This window comes from Microcebus murinus, chromosome 19 (genome assembly GCF_040939455.1).
Source record: "Microcebus murinus isolate Inina chromosome 19, M.murinus_Inina_mat1.0, whole genome shotgun sequence".
Taxonomy (NCBI): domain Eukaryota; kingdom Metazoa; phylum Chordata; class Mammalia; order Primates; family Cheirogaleidae; genus Microcebus; species Microcebus murinus.
The window spans coordinates 30,250,825-30,269,056 of record NC_134122.1 but is presented as its reverse complement, the minus strand read 5'-3'; the positions used below and the strand labels follow the sequence as shown (position 1 = coordinate 30,269,056).

General features: G+C 53.0%; 1 protein-coding gene across 2 annotated transcripts; it reads right to left on the bottom strand.

Moving 5' to 3' along the window:
• Nucleotides 1–8,906: 8,906 nt before the first annotated feature.
• On the bottom strand, nucleotides 8,907–17,861 carry SSC4D (scavenger receptor cysteine rich family member with 4 domains). Of its 2 annotated transcripts, XM_012759483.3 has the most exons (10): nucleotides 17,687–17,861; nucleotides 16,207–16,242; nucleotides 15,663–15,968; nucleotides 14,916–14,993; nucleotides 14,012–14,326; nucleotides 12,513–12,590; nucleotides 11,906–11,980; nucleotides 11,479–11,790; nucleotides 10,616–10,693; nucleotides 8,907–9,955 (listed from the first exon to the last, which is right to left on the bottom strand). In XM_012759483.3, exons 1-10 carry the CDS (start codon nucleotides 17,850–17,852, stop codon nucleotides 9,639–9,641), a joined length of 1,761 nt encoding a protein of 586 aa, XP_012614937.2. In that variant the 5' UTR covers nucleotides 17,853–17,861; the 3' UTR covers nucleotides 8,907–9,638. The 2 variants fall into 2 exon arrangements, 1 of the variants encoding a protein (XP_012614937.2); XR_001152728.3 differs by lacking the exons at nucleotides 11,479–11,790; nucleotides 11,906–11,980; nucleotides 12,513–12,590; ... (3 more) ...; nucleotides 16,207–16,242; nucleotides 17,687–17,861 and adding an exon at nucleotides 11,070–11,256 and having other exon boundaries at nucleotides 9,913–9,955.
• Between the last annotated feature and the right edge of the window lie 371 nt (nucleotides 17,862–18,232).

Sequence of the window (18,232 nt, the reverse complement as noted above, 5' to 3'; positions counted from 1 at the left end):
AGCCTCTTGTAGTCTTCATTCTCATCTGTAAAACAGGAACAACCACCCCAATCCTCAGTGATCCTGCCATGTTCTCACCCACTCCACAGACGCATGGACCTAGGTGAGACTGGGGCACAAGGGTGTCCTTCAGGTCCAAGAGAATCTTGGAGTTAATAAATGCCTCCTATACCCAGCATCCTTTGGGGAGAGTTTCAAAAATCCAGCCAAGCAGTTTGAGCTAGGGGTGGTGAGTAGTGAGAGTAGGTTGTGATCCCAGCTCCCAGAGCTGCACAACTTATAAAGATGCCACTAATTAAGGGGATCCTATCCACCACTCCTTTGTCCCCAAAAGCCCAGGACTGAGCCATTATGCTGGGTGCCAAGCCCTTCTGCAATAAGAAAAAAGGAACATGTTTCACTGCTGTGTCCTACCCATCCAAGGGATCTGCCCCAGATGGTGGCCCCCACAAGTGGGCTGGAAGAGACCCACCTGGTCACCAAAGCCACCCATAACCTGTCTTCATCTTGCCTCTGTACCATTCATTTGCCCATTCATTCATTCAAGTGTTGAGTGTCTATGAGGTGCACAAAGTCTGGTGAGACAAATAATGACAAGCAATGAGAGAGCAAACCCAGGGAGGGGACGTAGAGGGAGCCCATCTCCCCACCCCACCCACCACATCCATGGTCTTCAACCCCAGCTAAATGTTCTTTCTTCCAGAAGGCTTCCCAGAACTTCTACTAGGCATGACTTTTCTTCTGCCTCCCAACCTTACAACATTTCTCCTCTAAAAGCTCCCAACCCTGGGGTCTTATACAAGAGCTAGAAATGTATACACATTATATTCCTATAAACTGTCTCCTCTTTGGGGACAGAATCGATATCCTGTTCATCTTGGCATCCTACAGAGCCCAGCACAGTAGCAGGTGATCAGAGTTCCGAGGCTATATATTACATGTTTTTGAACCTCCACGTAGTTCAACAGATACATTATAATTTTAAGCCTCAGTTTCCTTACTTATAAAGTAGGGGCAATAATTTTCATTTCCCACTGTGGCCAGGTGGATCAAATGAGATATTGCATGCAAAGTCTCTTGGCAAGCTGCAGGCTGTTAAGCTCTGCACAAACGTGGGCTGTTACTAATAATATAGCAATCTTGAGACTGGAGCTGGACTCAAGAAAGGCAGGGAGCAGGCATCCCTCCGACTGCAGCTTCTCCTCTCCTGCCTAATAGTGATGCAGGCACTCTCTGAGCCAGAAACAACCCAAATGTGGGCAGCTGGACTGCAGAGGGAAGAGAAGCCAGTGAGATCCCAGATACCCAGGTTCCAAGTCTGCCTCTAGCTCAGAGTAGGTGACCTTGGGTGGTCCCCTCAGAGCCTGAATTTCTCCATCAGCCAAGGTGGAATAATAATGCCTTTCTGGCAGCAATGACATGAGGCGAGGCCCTGGCAAGAACAGGAACAAACAGGAACCACTGTGACCATGTCCAAACATTGTGCAGTTATGGGGCCAGAGTAAAAACCTCTCTGCAGACATCACCCCTCCCACCCCATCACTGGGTCAGGCAGCAGCCCCTCTCCCTGGAATGCTGGGCATAATTTCTGGCCCAGAGTGATGCTCAAATATTTGTTGAATGAATGAGAGAATAAACAAATGGGGCCTCAGGGAAGGAGCCTGAGCACTGGATGTCTCTATGGACAGGCCGATGATTTAACAATTCCTCCTCTTCTTGCTGTCTCCACAACCACCATAGTCCAAACCATCAGCACTTATCCCTTGCATTATTACAGCAGCCTCCAAACTGGTTCCCTGCTCCTAACTTATGTTCCTACTATCTCTTCTCCATAGGACGCCTGATCTTTTTAAAATTCAAATATTAAGTCTCTTCTGTGTTTAAAACTGTCTAGTCAGTTTTCTAGTGCACCCAAGAATTATCATGTCCATAATCTCTAATGAGCCTACAAGGCTCTCCTTACATCTCAATCCACTATCTCCCTTGAACTTCTCTTCTAGCCATGTGATTCTTGTCCATTCCTCCAAAGAGTCCAGGCTCCCTTTTGCTTCATTAAAAGTTTACTTTCTTCCAAAAGCAGCCCACTAGACTAAATTAGGGGCCCCTGCAACTTGCCCCTGGTTTAGCACCCTCTTCTCCACTGCAACTTTCATCAGGCTTTGATGTAACCATCGGTCCGCCTGGGGGCTGGACTCTACACTCCAGAAGAGCAGGGCCTTGGCTTGCCCTGGGACTGGTACAGGGAAGGGACTCCAATACAGGTTGAGTAGCTGAGCGAGCTGGGATGGAAGGAAGCCTGCAGGAGTCTTTGAGAGTAAGAAAAGCTCAAACCAACCAGGAAACATCAAGAGCAGAGGCTGTGGGGATGGGTGAGGAGGGGCAGGGCAATGTGGAAGACTAGGCTTCTGGACTAGACGTAAGAGAGGCACCACCCGGGAGAGCACCTTCATGGATGGCTCACCAAACCTCTGAGGTCCAGAAACTACCCTCCCTGTCTTGCCTACGCCTACTTCTCAAAAGCCCTCCCAGCCAACTCTGGAGACCACATAGGCCACATCCACACAGTGACCCGACCCCGCATCCCCACGCCTCTGCTGGGGTGCCTCTGCACAGCTGGTCGAGTTAAACTCACGCTAGTGTGCATGTCTGCAAGTGTCCAGGGGCCCCTCCCTTTCTAATCCTGGTTTTATTGCAAATTGGGTTTATGATTTCAGCAGGCCTTTCTGGGTTAATATTGACCTCTGAAAACACGAGTAAAGACCACAGCCCGGCCCTGTGAAGGGGGTGGGAGGAGACAAACGCTCTTTGTAAGCTGCAATGGCCTCATGGACTAATAAGGTCGCCTTCAAGCCAGGCTCTCAGGGGCCCTCTGACCCTTCCTTCCTGTCCCTGAACAGGCCGCAGGGCTCCACGCCCAGGGTCCATCCAGCTCCGCCCCTCCAGTCACTGGTCCCGGGATGTCCCCAAAAGCCCCGAGGGGCGCGGCAGGATGGGCGGATTCGGGGGAGGAGAGGGCGTCGTATTAGCCTTTGGTCCCGCCCCACCCGCGCTCTGAAGCTTGCTGTGATTGGCTCTGTGGTTCCCATACTCTCCAATCATAAGGCAGCCTCGGAGCTCGGGGTGGGGCTTTGGTTCCCACGCGGGGCGGGCTCCCCCTAGCCATCTTCTCCCGAGCCCCGCCCCGCGCGGAGGCCGTGACTCAGCAGGAAGGCGCGGCTGCGGCGGCCGGAAGGGCCAAGTCACGCCGCGCCCTTCCTCCTCTCTGCGGGTCTACGCCATGGGTGGGGGGCGGGATCTGTGGGTTGAGGTGGGGGTCCCAAGACCTGGTCCCTGATCTTTTTGTGTGACCCAGAAAAATTCCTGACCTTTCTCAGGCCTTTAGTTTCTCTTCTGCACAGAGGAGATCAGAATAAACACTTCGTGGGACGGTCATGAGATAAGACAGTAGGAGGAGCTTTGGAGTTTGGCAGTTCAGGGTGCAAATCTGGGCTGTGTGATCCTGGCCAATCCCTCAAACCTCTTCTGTAAAACTGGAGAGTGATTTTGCCTCATCTCTCGGGCTGTGTCAGTGAAATGAAGTGGTGTACACAAACGGAGAAGGAGACAAACCGACTTCGGTTCAGAGGTGGCTGCTCAATGAGGAGAGACAGCTTTGACTGGCAAAATAAACGGGGCAATTTTTGAAGGCTAGTCCTCCCTAGGCTCTGGACAGGATAGCTAGACAGTTCTGCATTTAAAAAAAAAAAGAGCAAAAGTCCAATCGAGAAATGGGCAAAGAACTTGAATAGATGATTTCTCCAAGAAAATAAACAAATGGCCAATAAGTACATGAAAGGATTCTCAACATGATTAGTGACTGGGGAAATATAAACTAAAACCAGAGATACTACTCCACACCCACTAGGATGGATAGAATTAAAAAGAAAAAAAAAGGAAAATAAGTGTTGGTGAGGATGTGGAGAAATTAGAACCCCAGTGCACTGTGGGAATGTAAAATGGTGAAACCACTGTGAAAAACTGTTTGGCATGTCCTCAAAAGGCTAAAACAGAATTACTACATGACCCAGCACTCTACTCCTAAGTATATACCCAAGAGAACTGAAATCAGGTTCTCAGACAGATGCTTGTACACGAATGGTTCATAGCAGCGTTATTCATAATCATCAAAAGTTGGGAATAACCCAGTTGTCCACCAACAGATGAATGGATAAAACGATTTGGTAAATCCATACTATGGTATATTATTTCACCATAAAAAGGAATGAAGTACTGATACATGCTACAGTGTGGATGAACCTTGAAAGTATTATGCTAAGTGAAAGAAGCCAGACACAAAAGACAACATACTGAGAAAAAAAAAAAAAGACAACATACTGTATGATTCGATTTCTATGGTATGTCCAGAATAGGCAAATGCATAGAGACAAAGTAGATTAGTAATTGCCAGGGGCTGGAAGTAGGGCAGAAAGGGTGAGTGGCTGCAAGGGGCATGAGGGTTTTATTTGAAAGGAGTGATGAAAATGTTCTGGAATTAGTGGTAATGGTTACACGACCCTCTGAATATACAGTTGGCTCTTGGTATTCATGGGTTCCACATCCTTGGATCAACCAAACATGGATCAAAAGTGAATTATATCTTATTAAAACAGTTTTGTTTTTTAAAAAAAGCAATAAGCAAAAATGTGGAAGTCAGAGTTTACAAACTAAGGAGGAGAAGCAAGGAGGTTGTAGGAGAGGGGGTAGGTCCCAGCCCTGGGGTGGGCAATTAGAAGTAGAGATTAGAGAGGGAAATTATCTGAGAATGTGTATGTATGTGCCAGGGTCAGAGGTGGTGATGGTGGTATATGTGTGTGTATGTGAATATACAAGGGCCTTTTAAAAACAGTCTGTAATTTTCAATTTTCAGTTATTTGTTGGACCCTGTTCCAAATCATCAGCCAAGTGTGCTATACACCTGGCCTGGAATTTGTGTTCCTTTCAGAGTAAAGGGCTCAGCTTTTTCCTTGAACAGAATAAAGGGAGAGTGAGAAAGGAGGCAAAAGCAGGCAGGAAATTTAGAAATTAGCAAAAGTCAGGGCTGAGTAGTGGACTCTAAGCTCTTGGAGAATTCCTGAGATTTTGGTAGGGATGCTGGGTATTTTATTGATACCTTCAATTACATCTTCAGGGCCAAGGTACACACATTAAGTTGAGAGATGAGAGGTATTTAAGAGGCTGACATTTGGGGTGCCTGTATCAGTTACTTTCCAATGGATTCTCATACCTTTAGAATAAAACACTCCCTCCCAACCCTGCCCATAGCCTAGAAAGCCCTGAGTGGCCCAGCCCTTACCAGCTGCCCTGACTCATCTCTTAACACATTCCTCTTTGCTCCAATCACAATGCTGTCCTCTCTGGTCCTTCTGCCAGGCTAAGTCTCCACTGAAGGACCTGGAATGGTCCTCCCCAAACTGTTTCACAGCCAAAAGGTTCCCGGCCAGCTCCCTCTTGCAGCTCAAGCAGGGCTCAAACCTCACCTCCTTAGATGCCTTTTCTGACCACACAATCCCTACCACAACCACCTGCTTCATTTTCTTTATAGCACGAATCACTAGCTCAGATTATCTTGTCTATTTGTTCAATGGCTTGACATTCGTCTTCTCCTCTTGAAGGTCACCTCTGTGTCATGCAAACAGGAAACCTGGTCTAGGGCTCTTCTGCTCTGTAGCCCCAAAGCCCAGCACCTTACTTGGCCTAGTACCCAGGTACTCCAGAAATATTTACATGTGTAAAGGCAGCAGTCTGATGAGATGCAAGGGTGAGTGTGGTCACCGGGGAGGGTCAGGGTGTTGTGGGGACTCCCAGTTCAGACCAGGAGTAGGTGTTCATGAAGGCCTTCTGGAGAAAATGAAAGCTGAGCCTTGAAGCTAAATAAGAGTTGGCTAAGGGGAAAGGGGAGGAGAGAGTGATGTGTATTCCAGGCAGAGAGAACAGCATGTGCAGGGGGCCCATGGGAAGAAGCCCGGACATTAGAGGAATTGAAAGTAGTTCATCCTGGCTAAGTCCTGGAAGCAAGTGGCTGAAAACGCAAGCAGAGCCAGACCGTGCAGGATGTTGTAACCTGAGCAAAAGAGTTGAGGAAGAGCACTGGGGAGCCATGGCAGGGGTTTGAGCAGGGGAGTGGCACCATCAGATTTGGAAATATGAGAAAGCTCACCGTTCCTTTGGTCTGGAGAAAGGGTTAGAGACAAGGAAACAATGAAGAAGCCATGGTAAGAAATGTAGGAATGGAGAGGAGGGGACAGATTCCAACAGGACTTAGGAGATAAAATCATTAGGACTTAGTGATTAATTAGTTTTTGGGGGCCAGGATTATTGGGGCTAACACTCAGGTTTCTGGCTTAAGCTAGTGGTTTGGTAGTGCTACGTAGCAAGCAGTGAAACTCAGGTTTAGGGCTAGGTGACTAAGTTATGAGTGAGACAGGCTGAGCTTAAGGACAGACCAGGGCACTCAAAGGCAGTTTTGGACTAGTAAACAACCCCCACTCTCAGTATTTTAAACAACAAAGATTTATAGTTCCTCACTCTATTTGTCCATCTTGAGTCAATGGAAGCTTTGTGGTGACCTTCATTCAGGGACACAGGTTGATGGAGCCTCCACCATCTGGAATGTCACTTGGTTACCTTGAAAGAAGGGAACTTGGCAAATTGTGCCACATGCTTAGGGCCATGCCTCATTCCAAGAGGGCTTGGAAGGGCAAATCTGCTACATGCCAACAGGGAGAACTGGTGATACTGGTGACCAGTCTTAACAGGCACCAAGAAGCTTAGATTCCAGTCCTGGCTCCACGGTGCAAACTTAGACAAGCCATTTCTCCTCTCTGAGCCTCAGTTCTCCCTGCCTATATAATGGGACGATAATACTACCTTCACAGGGCTGCCATGAGGATAAAATTAGCCGGGCATGGTGGCGCATGCCTGTAGTCCCAGCTACTCGGGAGGCTGAGGCAGTAGGATCACTTGAGCCCAGGAGTTTGAGGTTGCTGTGAGCTAGGCTGACACCATGGCACTCACTCTAGCCTGGGGAACAAAGTGAGACTCTGTCTCAAAAAAAAGAAAGGCCGTGCGTGGTGGCTCACGCCTGTAATCCTAACACTCTAGGAGGCCGAGGCGGGCGGAGTGCTCAAGGTTTGGAGTTCGAAACCAGCCTGAGTGAGACCCCGTCTCTACCAAAAATAGAAATTAATTGACCAACTAAAAATATATACAAAAAATTAGCTGGGCATGGTGGCACATTCCTGTAGTCCCAGCTACTCAGGAGGTTGAGGCAGGAGGATCACTTGAGCCCAGAAGATTGAGGTTGCTGTGAGCTAGGCTGATGCCATGGCACTCACTCTAGCCTGGGCAACAAAGTGAGACTCTGACTAAAAAAAAAAAAAAAAAAACAAAAAAGAAAAAAAAGTGTATAGGAGGTTGCGAGTGGGTTATTTGCAAATACTACATCATTGTCTGTAAGGGACTTGAACATCTGTGGAGTTTGACATCCTCATGAGGCCCTGGAACCAATCAATCAAGGATACCAAAGGACAACTGTACTTTGCCTAGGCAGGGAAAGGAGTCCAGATATGGGAAGCTATGATGTTTCTCAGGACCACAGAGAGGCCCCGTGGTGGCTGGAGTGGCCATGACCAGAGGATAAGCAGAATCTCTGAATGTGCTGGAGACTACAGGGCAGCTAGAACACCCCTGTCCCCCCTGCCCCAACTCTCCGAATTATTACACTTCCATATCTTTCATCTCTCCAGGTCTCGTCCCTTCAATGACACAGTGGGTCTCAGAGAGCTCCCTGACAAATGGAGACAAAGCCATTACTGCCAGGAGTCCACAGAACTTGGAGCCAAAGTGTCTGCCTCACTCCTTGGCTGACAGCCAACTTTGCTCCCAGGTTTGGGGCCTGTTGGAGGCAGAATAATAAACCCCCAAAATGTCCCCGTCCTAATCCCTGGAGCCTGTGAATATGTTACTTTACATGGCTAAAGGGATTTTGCAGATGTGATTAAACTAAGGACCTTGAGATGGGGTATTATCCTGGATTATCCAGGTGGGCGTAATATAATCCCAAGAGGCCTTAAAGGATGGAAGAGGAAGGCTTAGAGTCCAGATGAGCTGACGGGGAAGCAGAGGTCAGAGTGATGCAATTCCTGGCTGGATGGAGGTCACGAGAGGGCGTGGGGTGGAACATCCTCTAGAAGCTGAAAAAGATAGGGAAATGGATTCCCCCAGAAAGAACACTGCCCTCCTGACACTTTGAATCTAGCCCAGGGAGGCCCACTGCCAACTTGTGACCTTAAGAACAAGAAAATGACAAATCTGTGTGGTTGTAAGGCACTAAGTTTGGGATAATTCCTTACAGAAGTAACAGGAAACTATGGAGCCTGCAGGCTGGACCTAGTGGAAGGCTTGACACTGGACAGTTGACACTGGCAAGTCACCCTTCCTGGGGCCAAGAGGGAGGATAGCCCACTTCTGGGGCGAGGCCTGAGCAGAGGCAGAGCACGTGTGTAAGGCACCCCAAGGGCGGCCCTGGGGATGCCCCAATGCTTGTTTTTCTTCCTTCATCTCCCTTTCTGCCTCCTCTCCAAAACTTTTTAACACCTTGCTATGTGACCTTGAACAAACCCCTTCCTTTTGCTAGCTCTAGATTTCTGTATATGTGAAGGAAAGAGGAGATGGGTTAGGGGACTCTGGGGGCCTGGGAGGCCTGACACTGTGAGGCAGCATTTCCAGGGAGTGATGAGCCTGCTGGGAGTTCTCAGGTGATCCTCATGGACTGCCCTCCACCCCAAGCCACCTTCCTCCCAAGAATCCCACCCAGAGCCTCTCCTGCTGCCACAGACAATGCATTTATGTTCAAACACTGACTTCAGTTACAAGACAGGGGGACAATGCTTTATTGACTTGGCACCTATGAATGGGTGGCTACAGGCCCCCAGGGTTCTTTGCTACTGCAAAGTGGAGGCTCTGTGGTGGGAGCAGCTTAAATTAGAGATGCTGGTTCCAGCTGCAAGGAGGGGCCACTGTCCCTGCTTTGGCCCCTCTAGTCCCCTTGTCCAGCCCATCTGAGTCCAGAGCACCATCTGAGTCCAGGCCCTCACGGAGCAGGGCAGGGCAACGACCCAGGTTCTTCTGAGGCTCCTAGGAGTCTACGGTAAGAGCTGTATGCCCCTCCTGCCTTCCCTCTTCTTGGGGATCCCAAAACGGGCTGGGGGCAGGGGAGACACCCCATTTACAAAGAGCCCCTGAGCCTCCTGGAACTGGGTAGAGGAAGGCAGTGTCAGGGGTGCTGTAACAGGAGCCCCAACAAAGAGAAGAGTTAGGAGTCATTTTCCCTCCCCTCGTTTTTGTTTTGGCTGAGCAAAACATGGGAGCTTTCATTGAACAGCCTACAATAGCTGTTGACAGGCTGAGGTCACACAATAGGTCGAAGGGGGTACAGCCAGGCTGCCCCATGCAGGACAATATTGGGCAGGCTCTCTCCCAGGCAAGGGGAAGGAGGGGCAGAGTAAACTGCAGCAGTCACACAAGGAGGGCTTCCTGGAGGAGGAAGGGCAGGTCACAGAAGGCTCCCAAAGAACAGGTGGTCTGCATAGCAGGTTGGGTCATGACGGTCGGCACAGGACACTGGCATCCTCACTGTGGTCACAGTTGTGGGCATCCCAGCGAATGTGAGAGCAGAGCAACAAGGTACTCTCGTCCCCACGACACTTGACATTGTCCAAGAGGATGGGGCCTCGGCCTGGGCCAAAGTGGGCCTCCCCAGGGGCTGCCAGGGCCTGGCCACAGCCCAGCTGGCGGCACAGGACACTGGCTGCCCGCAGGTCCCAAGCGTCATCACAGATAGTGCCCCACCGTTGCCCTAGGAAGAGCTCTACGCGACCCTCGCATCGGTGGGCTCCATTGGCCAAACGTAGGTGCCCTGTTGGGGGACAAGGCCTGGGGCTAAAGGGGCTGGCCCATGCCAGGCCACCCCCAAGCTAGGCCAGATCAGGGGTCAATAGAGGAGGCAACGGGTGGTGGTCTGAGACACAGCACTGCCCTAGAAGCCACTGGATGAGGGCAGACAAATGAGATTAAAATAGGTTGGGAGTCAGTCCAGACTACAATCTCAGGACTGGAAGAAACAGTGTAAACATTTGTTAATTGACCCGTGTGCTGGGTGCTTCATGTCTGCTCTCTCCCTGGTCCTCTGTTCATAATCCCAGTACCTCAGCCCCAGCCCAGCTGTTTAATGACTGTGATTATGTCCTCTGTGTCCACTGAAGGTCATTGTCATCTTCCCCCCGCCCAACTTCCTGAGCTACATTCTTAATTCTTTCATTGCTCTCTTCAAGACAGGATCCTCATCCCCTCATTCGGATAAACCTCTAAAAACCTCTAGATTTCTCTAGCTTAAAGCCCACCTCCTTCTTTCTGGACACCACACCCCTATTAATGAGGCCTGAGACCAACACGAAAGGACAAGAGTTCCTGGACCAGGTACACATCTGCTTCATAACCCAGCCTGTAACCTCCCCCAATCTAGATCCTTCCTATCCTGGTGCCTCCACCTCACTTTCAGGGAGCTGTGGGCACCTACCGTCCCTGGGCCGAGGCGTGGGCACCCGGGTGGTCTCAGAACCGTCCTGCTGGACTTGCAGTCCCAGCTCCTCTGGGCCTGGCTCAGTAAGAACAAAGAAAAAGAGGAGACTGTCACACTGGGAAACATGTTGTTAGGGCCAGGTGGCATCCTCCCCTCCCCAGGGAAGCCTGTCCCAAGGACAGAAAAGACTTCACAGGATCCTGAACTGCCCCTTGGGTCAGAAATGGGGTTGTGCTTCTTTGACGCTGGGGCCCAAAGCATAGTCCTGTGTAGCCTGGCCAAGCCTCCGGGAGGGAAATGTGGGCCTGCTAGGCCGGCGGGGGGGGGGGGCACCAAATGAGGGTGAAGATATCAATTCCCACAGCAATCAATGTACAGGAGCATTGAACATTTTACAACATCCTGCCAGACTGCAAACACCCCCTTCCCTTTGACTCCTCCCACTCCTCACACTCTAGCTCTGGAAAGGCAGATCCACATCAACTCTCTCTGCTTAGAGCTTTGCCAGGGCCTGGGCTCAGCGGGGAGCAAGTGGCCTGGCCCTTACAGACTTCAGACTTCATCCCTCCACACAGCTGTGCCCGGCTTCCGACCGCGTCTCGGGCCCCGCCCATAACTGCCGCAGCACACAGCCCCCCATGCCCCACCCACTCGCCTCTGCAGAGGGCACGCCCTTCCGGCCCGCCCTGCCGCGCAGCCGCAGAGCGCGTCGGTCGGGCGGCTCCTCTGCGGAGTGCGCGTGCTCCCCGGGGCGCGCTCCCGCTGCAGTGCCGCAGAGCGCCCGCCCGCGCGGCCCCGCCCTGGCCGGGCCAGACCTCGCCCCGCCCCCGCCGCAGTGCGCGCTCCCGCCGCGGCCCCACCTGCGCAGAGCGCGCCCGCGTCCTCATGGTGGCCGCAGTTGTGCTGGCCCCAGCCCAGGTGGAAGCAGTCGCTCAGACGGGCCTCGGTTCCCGCACAGCCCACGTTGTCCAGCAGCACCGGGCCACGGCCGTAGCCAAAGTGGCCGAGGCCTGTGGCGCCCAGCGCGGGCCCGCAGCCCGCCTCGCGGCAGGCCACGCGCGCGTCCGCGAAGTCCCAGTCATCGTCGCACACGGTGCCCCAGCCCCCGGCGTACAGCACCTCCACGCGGCCACGGCACGGGCCCGGGCCGCCCACCAGCCGCAGCCGCCCGCCTGTGGGGCGCACAGGCCCGCGGCCAGAGGGGCTGGGCTGGGGCGGCCGGCTCCCAGGCAGAGCCCGGGCCCCACCCTCTCCCACCCCCCGCGGGACCCGGGCACCGCCACTTACTTCGCTTCCCCACGGGCCAGGCGGCTGTGGTGGACAGGGCAGGCTCCCGGGAAGGCTGGGGGCCAACTCCAGTAGCTGCGGAGACAGGGCATCTGGAGTGTTTGGAGGGGACAGGCGGCCTCTACTCTGCAGCAGGGCCTGGGACGCCAACTGAGAGATCGCAACCGTACACCCACGCTCACACTCAGCCCCGATCCCAGAGTCGCCACTTTGTCTGGCGTGTGTTGGATCTCCAGGAAACTTGATTGGAATGAACCGAATCCTAATTCCAGGTATTATTATCCTAACTCAATCCCAGTGATAGTTCCAGCCCGAATTCCAAAGGCACTTTGAACCTCAATTCAACCTTCACCTCAATCAGCCCCTCACAAGGCCACTCAGCACCATCCCAAATTTTCATCGTTTTGCAGAAACCTCTGACCACCTCTTCCCACCCCAGTGAACTTTCCAGAGCTCTGGGTTTCATCCTTGCTCCATCTGTTCATCGTTCCCTCACCCACCTCTGTACCAACTGGCCAAAGCCCTGGCCTGTTAGTCATGGTCCCCCCCCTGTGGACCAGGGCAGCCTCTCCCCTACCATTCCAGCCTGGAGGGCTGGGCCGTTTACCTGCTGGCTCTGAGTGCCAGGCCCCGTCCTCTCTTGTGGCTGAGGGTGGCAGTGCTGAGAGAGTTGGGAGCCCCAGGACTAGAGCAGGAGAGAAAGGGACAGGGTCAGAGGCTGAGGCTCTGGTTCCCAGTCAGCCCTGTGCTGTCAGGGGAGGATAGGAGAGTCTCCCTGGAGAAGAGACAAATTTTACTTTCAGGGCAGGGGGCTCAGCCCCAGCAGGCATCCAAGGAGGTCTGCCCCACTTTGACAGAGGTAATTTACTTGCGCTGCACAGGTATACACTTCACAGTTTATACGGGGCTCTCACAGACAAGCTTTCATTTCTCTCCAATGTCCAGTGTTCTCAGAATCCCATTGTTGTGTCTAAGACACTGACAAACTGAAGGCCTTGCCCATCAGGAAGGGCCATGCACAGTCCTGAAGGGCTTGCGAACAAGACTCATCCTCCTCTTACAGATGAAACAGGGCTAGAAACGACAGGGTGCACACTCAAGGCTGTGCAGCAAGGTGGCTCTGCCAGGGATAAGGCTCTGCCTCTCAGGGCCTCGGTTTTCCCGCCTGTAAACTAGGAAGCTAGCCCTTGGTTTGCGCTGAGTTAAGAGTCATGGGCAAGCACTTTCTGTCTTATAGAGTGGAGTCCATCTGTGAAGTGGTGTTATTGGCTCTGTTATTTCTATTTGCTGAGACCTCTGAAATTGGAGAGGACCCAGGTGGGGAGAAAATACTATTATTAGAGGATTAGGATTACAGAGGGCTGTGTAAGTAATTCTGCTACAATTTGAGAATTTTGGTGTATTTCTCAGGCAATTCTAGAGTGTTATTTCATTCTGAAATATTCCATGAAGAGTACTTGGAAAGTTCTGGAAACATTTTTATGGTCCTCCTGTGTAATTCTGGAGTACTGGGGGCACAATACTGCAGCACTGTTACATAGCTGTGGAGCGTACCTCAAGGAATCCTGAGGCACTTCTAGAGCAGTAGTGAGATTTTTTTTTTTTTTTTGAGACAGTCTCGCTTTGTTGCCCAGGCTAGAGTGAGTGCCGTGGCGTCAGCCTAGCTCACAACAACCTCAAACTCCTGGGCTCAAGCAATTCTCCTGCCTCAGCCTCCCCAGTAGCTGGGACTACAAGCATGTGCCACCATGCCTGCCTAATTTTTTCTATATATATTAGTTGGCCACTTAATTTCTTTCTATTTATAGTAAAGACGGCCTCTTGCTCTTGCTCAGGCTGGTTTCGAACTCCTAACCTCGAGCAGTCCGCCCGCCTCGGCATCCCAGAGTGCTAGGATTACAGGCGTGAGCCACCGTGCATGGCCAGTACTGAGATGTTATAAGGAATTGTGGAGCCTTCCTGGAGAGCTCTGGCAAACACCAAAGCAGCCCAAACACTCTCCCAACCCACCACCTCCCTGCCTGCCTGCCTGCCTGCCTTCCCCAGCGTCCAGACAAGCCCCGCCCTCTCCGCCCCCAGCCCCGGCCCCGCCCCTGGAGCTGGCACCTGCGCAGAGCACGCCCGCATCCTCGTGGTGGCCGCAGTTGTGCACACCCCAGCCTAGGCTCAGGCAGGCTGCCAGGTGGGGCTCGCCGCCCTCGCAGTGCACGTTGTCCAGCAGGATGTGCCCCGTGCCATAGCCGAAGAAGGCGTTGGTGGTGGCAGCCAAGGCCACCCCGCAACCCAGCTGGCGGCAGACCACCGTGGCGTCTGGCAGCCCCCAGTCATCGTCGCACACTGTGCCCCACAGGCCGCCGTGCAGGATCTCCACTCGGCCCTGACATGGGTTCGCGCCCCCCACCAGGCGCACGCTGCCCTCACCTGGTGACGGGGGCAGGGGCAGGCGTGTCTCCCACAGGGCCTCCCCTGTGGGTGCGATGCTACCCACCCCCACGGTGCAGCAGGCCCTCTGCACACCCACAGTGCTCGATGCCCCAGGACCTAAAACCAGAAGCACCTGCTCTCCACCCTACCCTGGGTCACTGCCTCCTCAGTCCAGATTGAGGCGGTTTATGGGGTCACCCCTGCCTCAAACCACCCCCTTCCAGTGTCCCTCTCTTCTAGCAGCCTAGGACGCGCTGCTTCCTCTTCTACCACTGCAAATGAAGACCTCACCTTTCAGAGTGCGGCTCCCACAACTATGAAGCCGCCCCTCACCCACGATCTCCTGAGGGCTGGAACCCTCTTCCACCTCTGGACTTCCTTGTTTCTTTAACTGTCCCTCTTTTAGTGCACTTTTCATTTTCTTGTCTACATCAGGATTGTCATTCCTGTGCAGTTTTGATTCTCTGGGAAGATAAACTCCATCCCCCACCCCCACCTTGCTCACTCACTCCAGCTTTCAACTTGCAATCCCTCTCCTCCCTCTGCCTAGGGGAGGTTCCCGTGGTGCCCACATGACCCTACTTACCTTTCCCATTCTGAGGAGTCGTAGGGGACACTCTGCTGGTTAACACCTTCCTTGTTGGGGGCTGCGTGGGCAAGAATTCTGGGAAGGAAACGGGGTGGAAGGGAGGATACAGGGATATTTCTGTTCTCTATCCTCACACCCATAGTGTATGTGAGGGCAGAAGCATAGGACCCTGAGGTGTCTGCCCCCACGGCCACTGGCCACAAAAAGAGTCACAGCCAGGAAACCTGGAGTGTGAGAAGGGAAGGGGCCACCAAGAGTCATGAGCCCTCAGAAACATAGTTCTCAAAGCAGTTGGTGTCCCTTGGAAACTGTCAGAGATGCAAATTCTTAGTCCCCACCCTAGACTTGCATAATCAGAAACTGGGGTGGGGCCACAAGCTGTGTTCTCATGAGCCCTCCAGACAATTTTCTTGAAAACTCGAACCACTGCTCTCAAGGTCAGAACTTGTCAGGGTATCTGCTGAGCTCTATGACACATGGAGCCTATGGCCAATGTGACCCACCCCAATCATTTGGTTTTAGAAATGGCAGGGGGGCCCTGCATGGAAGCAGTGGTGCTGGTTTTCTTGCACAGGGACCCAGAGGCACTGCTGCGACCCAGACACCAGGCAGGCAATGCGGCCTCTGGCTCAGTCTTCTGCATGGAACAATGTTACACCCAGGAAGTCCCTCTAGTTATCTACCCTACAGTCCTGCTGCCTGCCACAGTCTACCTGCCCTCCAGGGTCGAAGTTCTCTGCTCACCATCGCACAGGACAGCCACGTCCTCGTAGTGAAAGCAATTGTGGACACCCCAGCCCCGGCTGCCACACTCGCTTAGCGCAGCTTCCTGCCCGCGGCACTCCACATTGTCCAGCAGGATGGGGCCTCGGCCCTGACCAAAGGCGAGGGGCTGCGGCACTGGCAGTGCCAGGCCACAGCCCAGCTGACGACACACCACATTGGCGTCTACCACGTCCCAGTCGTCGTCGCAGACGCTGCCCCAGGAGCCGCCATGCAGGACCTCCAGGCGCCCTCGGCAGCGGCTTGGGCCCCCCACCAGCCTCAGCTCTGTGAAGAGGGTTGAGCTGGCACCAGGGGGGTTGCTGGGCCCAAACTATGGGATGCCCACTTTGCCATGAAGCCATGGGAGCCTTGGGATCGTCCCTTCTGTAAAATGGGGAGACTGTAGCAGTCCCTCTGAGCGGGGCCATCTAGGGTCATGGAGGGCTGGTGGGCTTCTGTCTGAGCGGCTGGAGCACCCCGGGGGGGCAGGTGAGGGTGAGGAAAGGTGGGACAGGGCACCTACCTGGAAAGGGCAGTGCAGTGGGCTGAAGGGCGCTGGCTGAAACAGACAGAGTGAGGAAGATCTTCCACCCCTCTGCCCACGCCGTTGGCTGCCTGGTCCCTGGAACACAGCCTCCCTCCCCCACAGTCCTCACTCCCTCCTCTTGGACTTCACTGCCCCTGCTTGTCCAAAGCCCCTCTCCTCCCCAGACTGTCTTGATTGGCCTCCCGGTGTCCCTCTCTCTAGCCCAGGCCACCCAGAGAGATTTGCCTGGGACAGACCTACATGTCTCACTCTGTTGCTAAATCCCTTAATGACTCCCTGTTACCTGCAGGAATCTCTGCCCCTGAGCTTGCTCTACAAAGCCTTCTAAAATGTTCTGACCAGCTTGGCCTTACTTCTTAATTTCCCATCCATCTTGTCTCCAGGTCTTTAACCAGTTTTGTTCTGGCTTCCCTGCTCATTCCAGCCCTGCTGATTCTTCAAGACCCAGCTCAAAGGCCTTTCTTCCAGGAAGCCTCCTGGAGCCCTCAGCCAAAAGTGCTGTTTCCTCTGAGTCCCTGGGCACTACTACACGCCTCTTTCAAGGCCTTCTGCCTGGTGATGTGGCCATGCCTGTCTCAGCTGTGTGTCTGCCAGGGCTCTCTGCTCAGAGCCTGGTACCTGGCAGATGTTCAGTAGCTCCGCCTTGAATATGCATAAATCGGCTTGGGGATTCATTGTGATTTGCTCCTCCCACCAAAGATTTATTTGTGCAAGTCCTGCATGTGTGTGGTCAGTGCTTTCTATAGACTAATTGGCTTAATCATTAGGACACTTTATGAGTTAGGTAGGAGTTTGTGGGTGGGGCAACTTCAGGTTTAAGGAGGTTAGGGAACTTGCTCAAGGCCACACAGCAAATAAGTGTAGAGCTGAGAGACCCCCAGACAGCCACACTCTTCTTCAACACAGTTCTGAGCACCAGGCCTGAGAGGGGAGGTGGGGAGGAAACAGGGAAGGTGGCCTAGCAGGGAAAATTGAAAACCCAGAAAAAGCCCCTCACTTATGCCCAGGGTCAGACACTTTCACAGACGTTACCTCATAGAATCCTTACACCCACCCTCCAAGGCATGTACCAGTGTACCCATTTTGCAGATGAAAAAACTTAAGACTCCGGTTTTTCTTTTGTAAGTTAGGATAGTTCCCTAGGTCAATTGATTTCATCTTTTACCAGCTGCCTTTCCAACAGCCTCTATTGGTAAGCCCACCTGGTCCCTCCTTCCCTGTGCCCACTGGCCCCTAACTGCCCACTCCCTGGGTACATTTACCTCTCACCTCTAGTACTGAGCTCTCCATCCCCAAACTCAGACTCTTAGCTTTCATCAACCCTGGGCAAATGTCAGAGCTGGAAAAAACCTTGGAAACCAGCTCATTCACAATCCCCCTCCCGGTAGAATTTTACAGCTGGGACAATTGAGCTCCAGAAGGAGGAAGTAGCAGGGGCTGGCAGGGGCGCACTCACCCAGTGGCAGGAGGAGGAGGAAGGACAAGGCTGGGGGAAGAGGGGGAGGGGCAATGCTCCCATCTCCCGGCCTCCACCACCTGCCCTTCTCATCCCGCTGGGGACCGATTGGCATCTCTGCTTCTTTGTGTGTCCAGCCAGTGGAGGGTCTTTCAGTTGGTCCCATCAAGGGGCCGGGGAGAAGTAACAGCTGGAACATCTGGAATTGAAGATCTAAAGTGTTTACTTCCAGCCAGAGGGGCCAGCTTCGGGGGGACATGACATTTCCACTTGGGTTTGGCATTCTGAGTGGCGGCAGTGATGGGGACAACAGCTGGGAGGTGAGAAAGATGGCGTGTGGACGGAGAGGAATGAGGAGTTGGGTTTGGCTGGAGCTGAGGATATGTGAAAAGGCAAGTGGCGTACAGTTGAGAGGGTTGGCTGGGCCCAAACTGTGATGGGTTCAAAGGCTCTGGGTTTATCCTCCAGGGCTGTGCAAAGTGTGGTGTTGGTGACGCTGGTGGCAGCCCACTTAATTGTGAGGGGATATAGATATACATTTATTGT

Coding starts and splice junctions, on each gene's coding strand:
- SSC4D (XM_012759483.3), bottom strand. CDS start 17,852: ATGGGACCAACTGAAAGACCCTCCACTGGCTGGACACACAAAGAAGCA. Junction 14,327..14,915: donor GACTCCTCAGAATGGGAAAG/GTAAGTAGGGTC, acceptor CCCCGTCACCAG/GTGAGGGCAGCGTGCGCCTG. Junction 9,956..10,615: donor CACGCCTCGGCCCAGGGACG/GTAGGTGCCCAC, acceptor GTCCCCCAACAG/GGCACCTACGTTTGGCCAAT.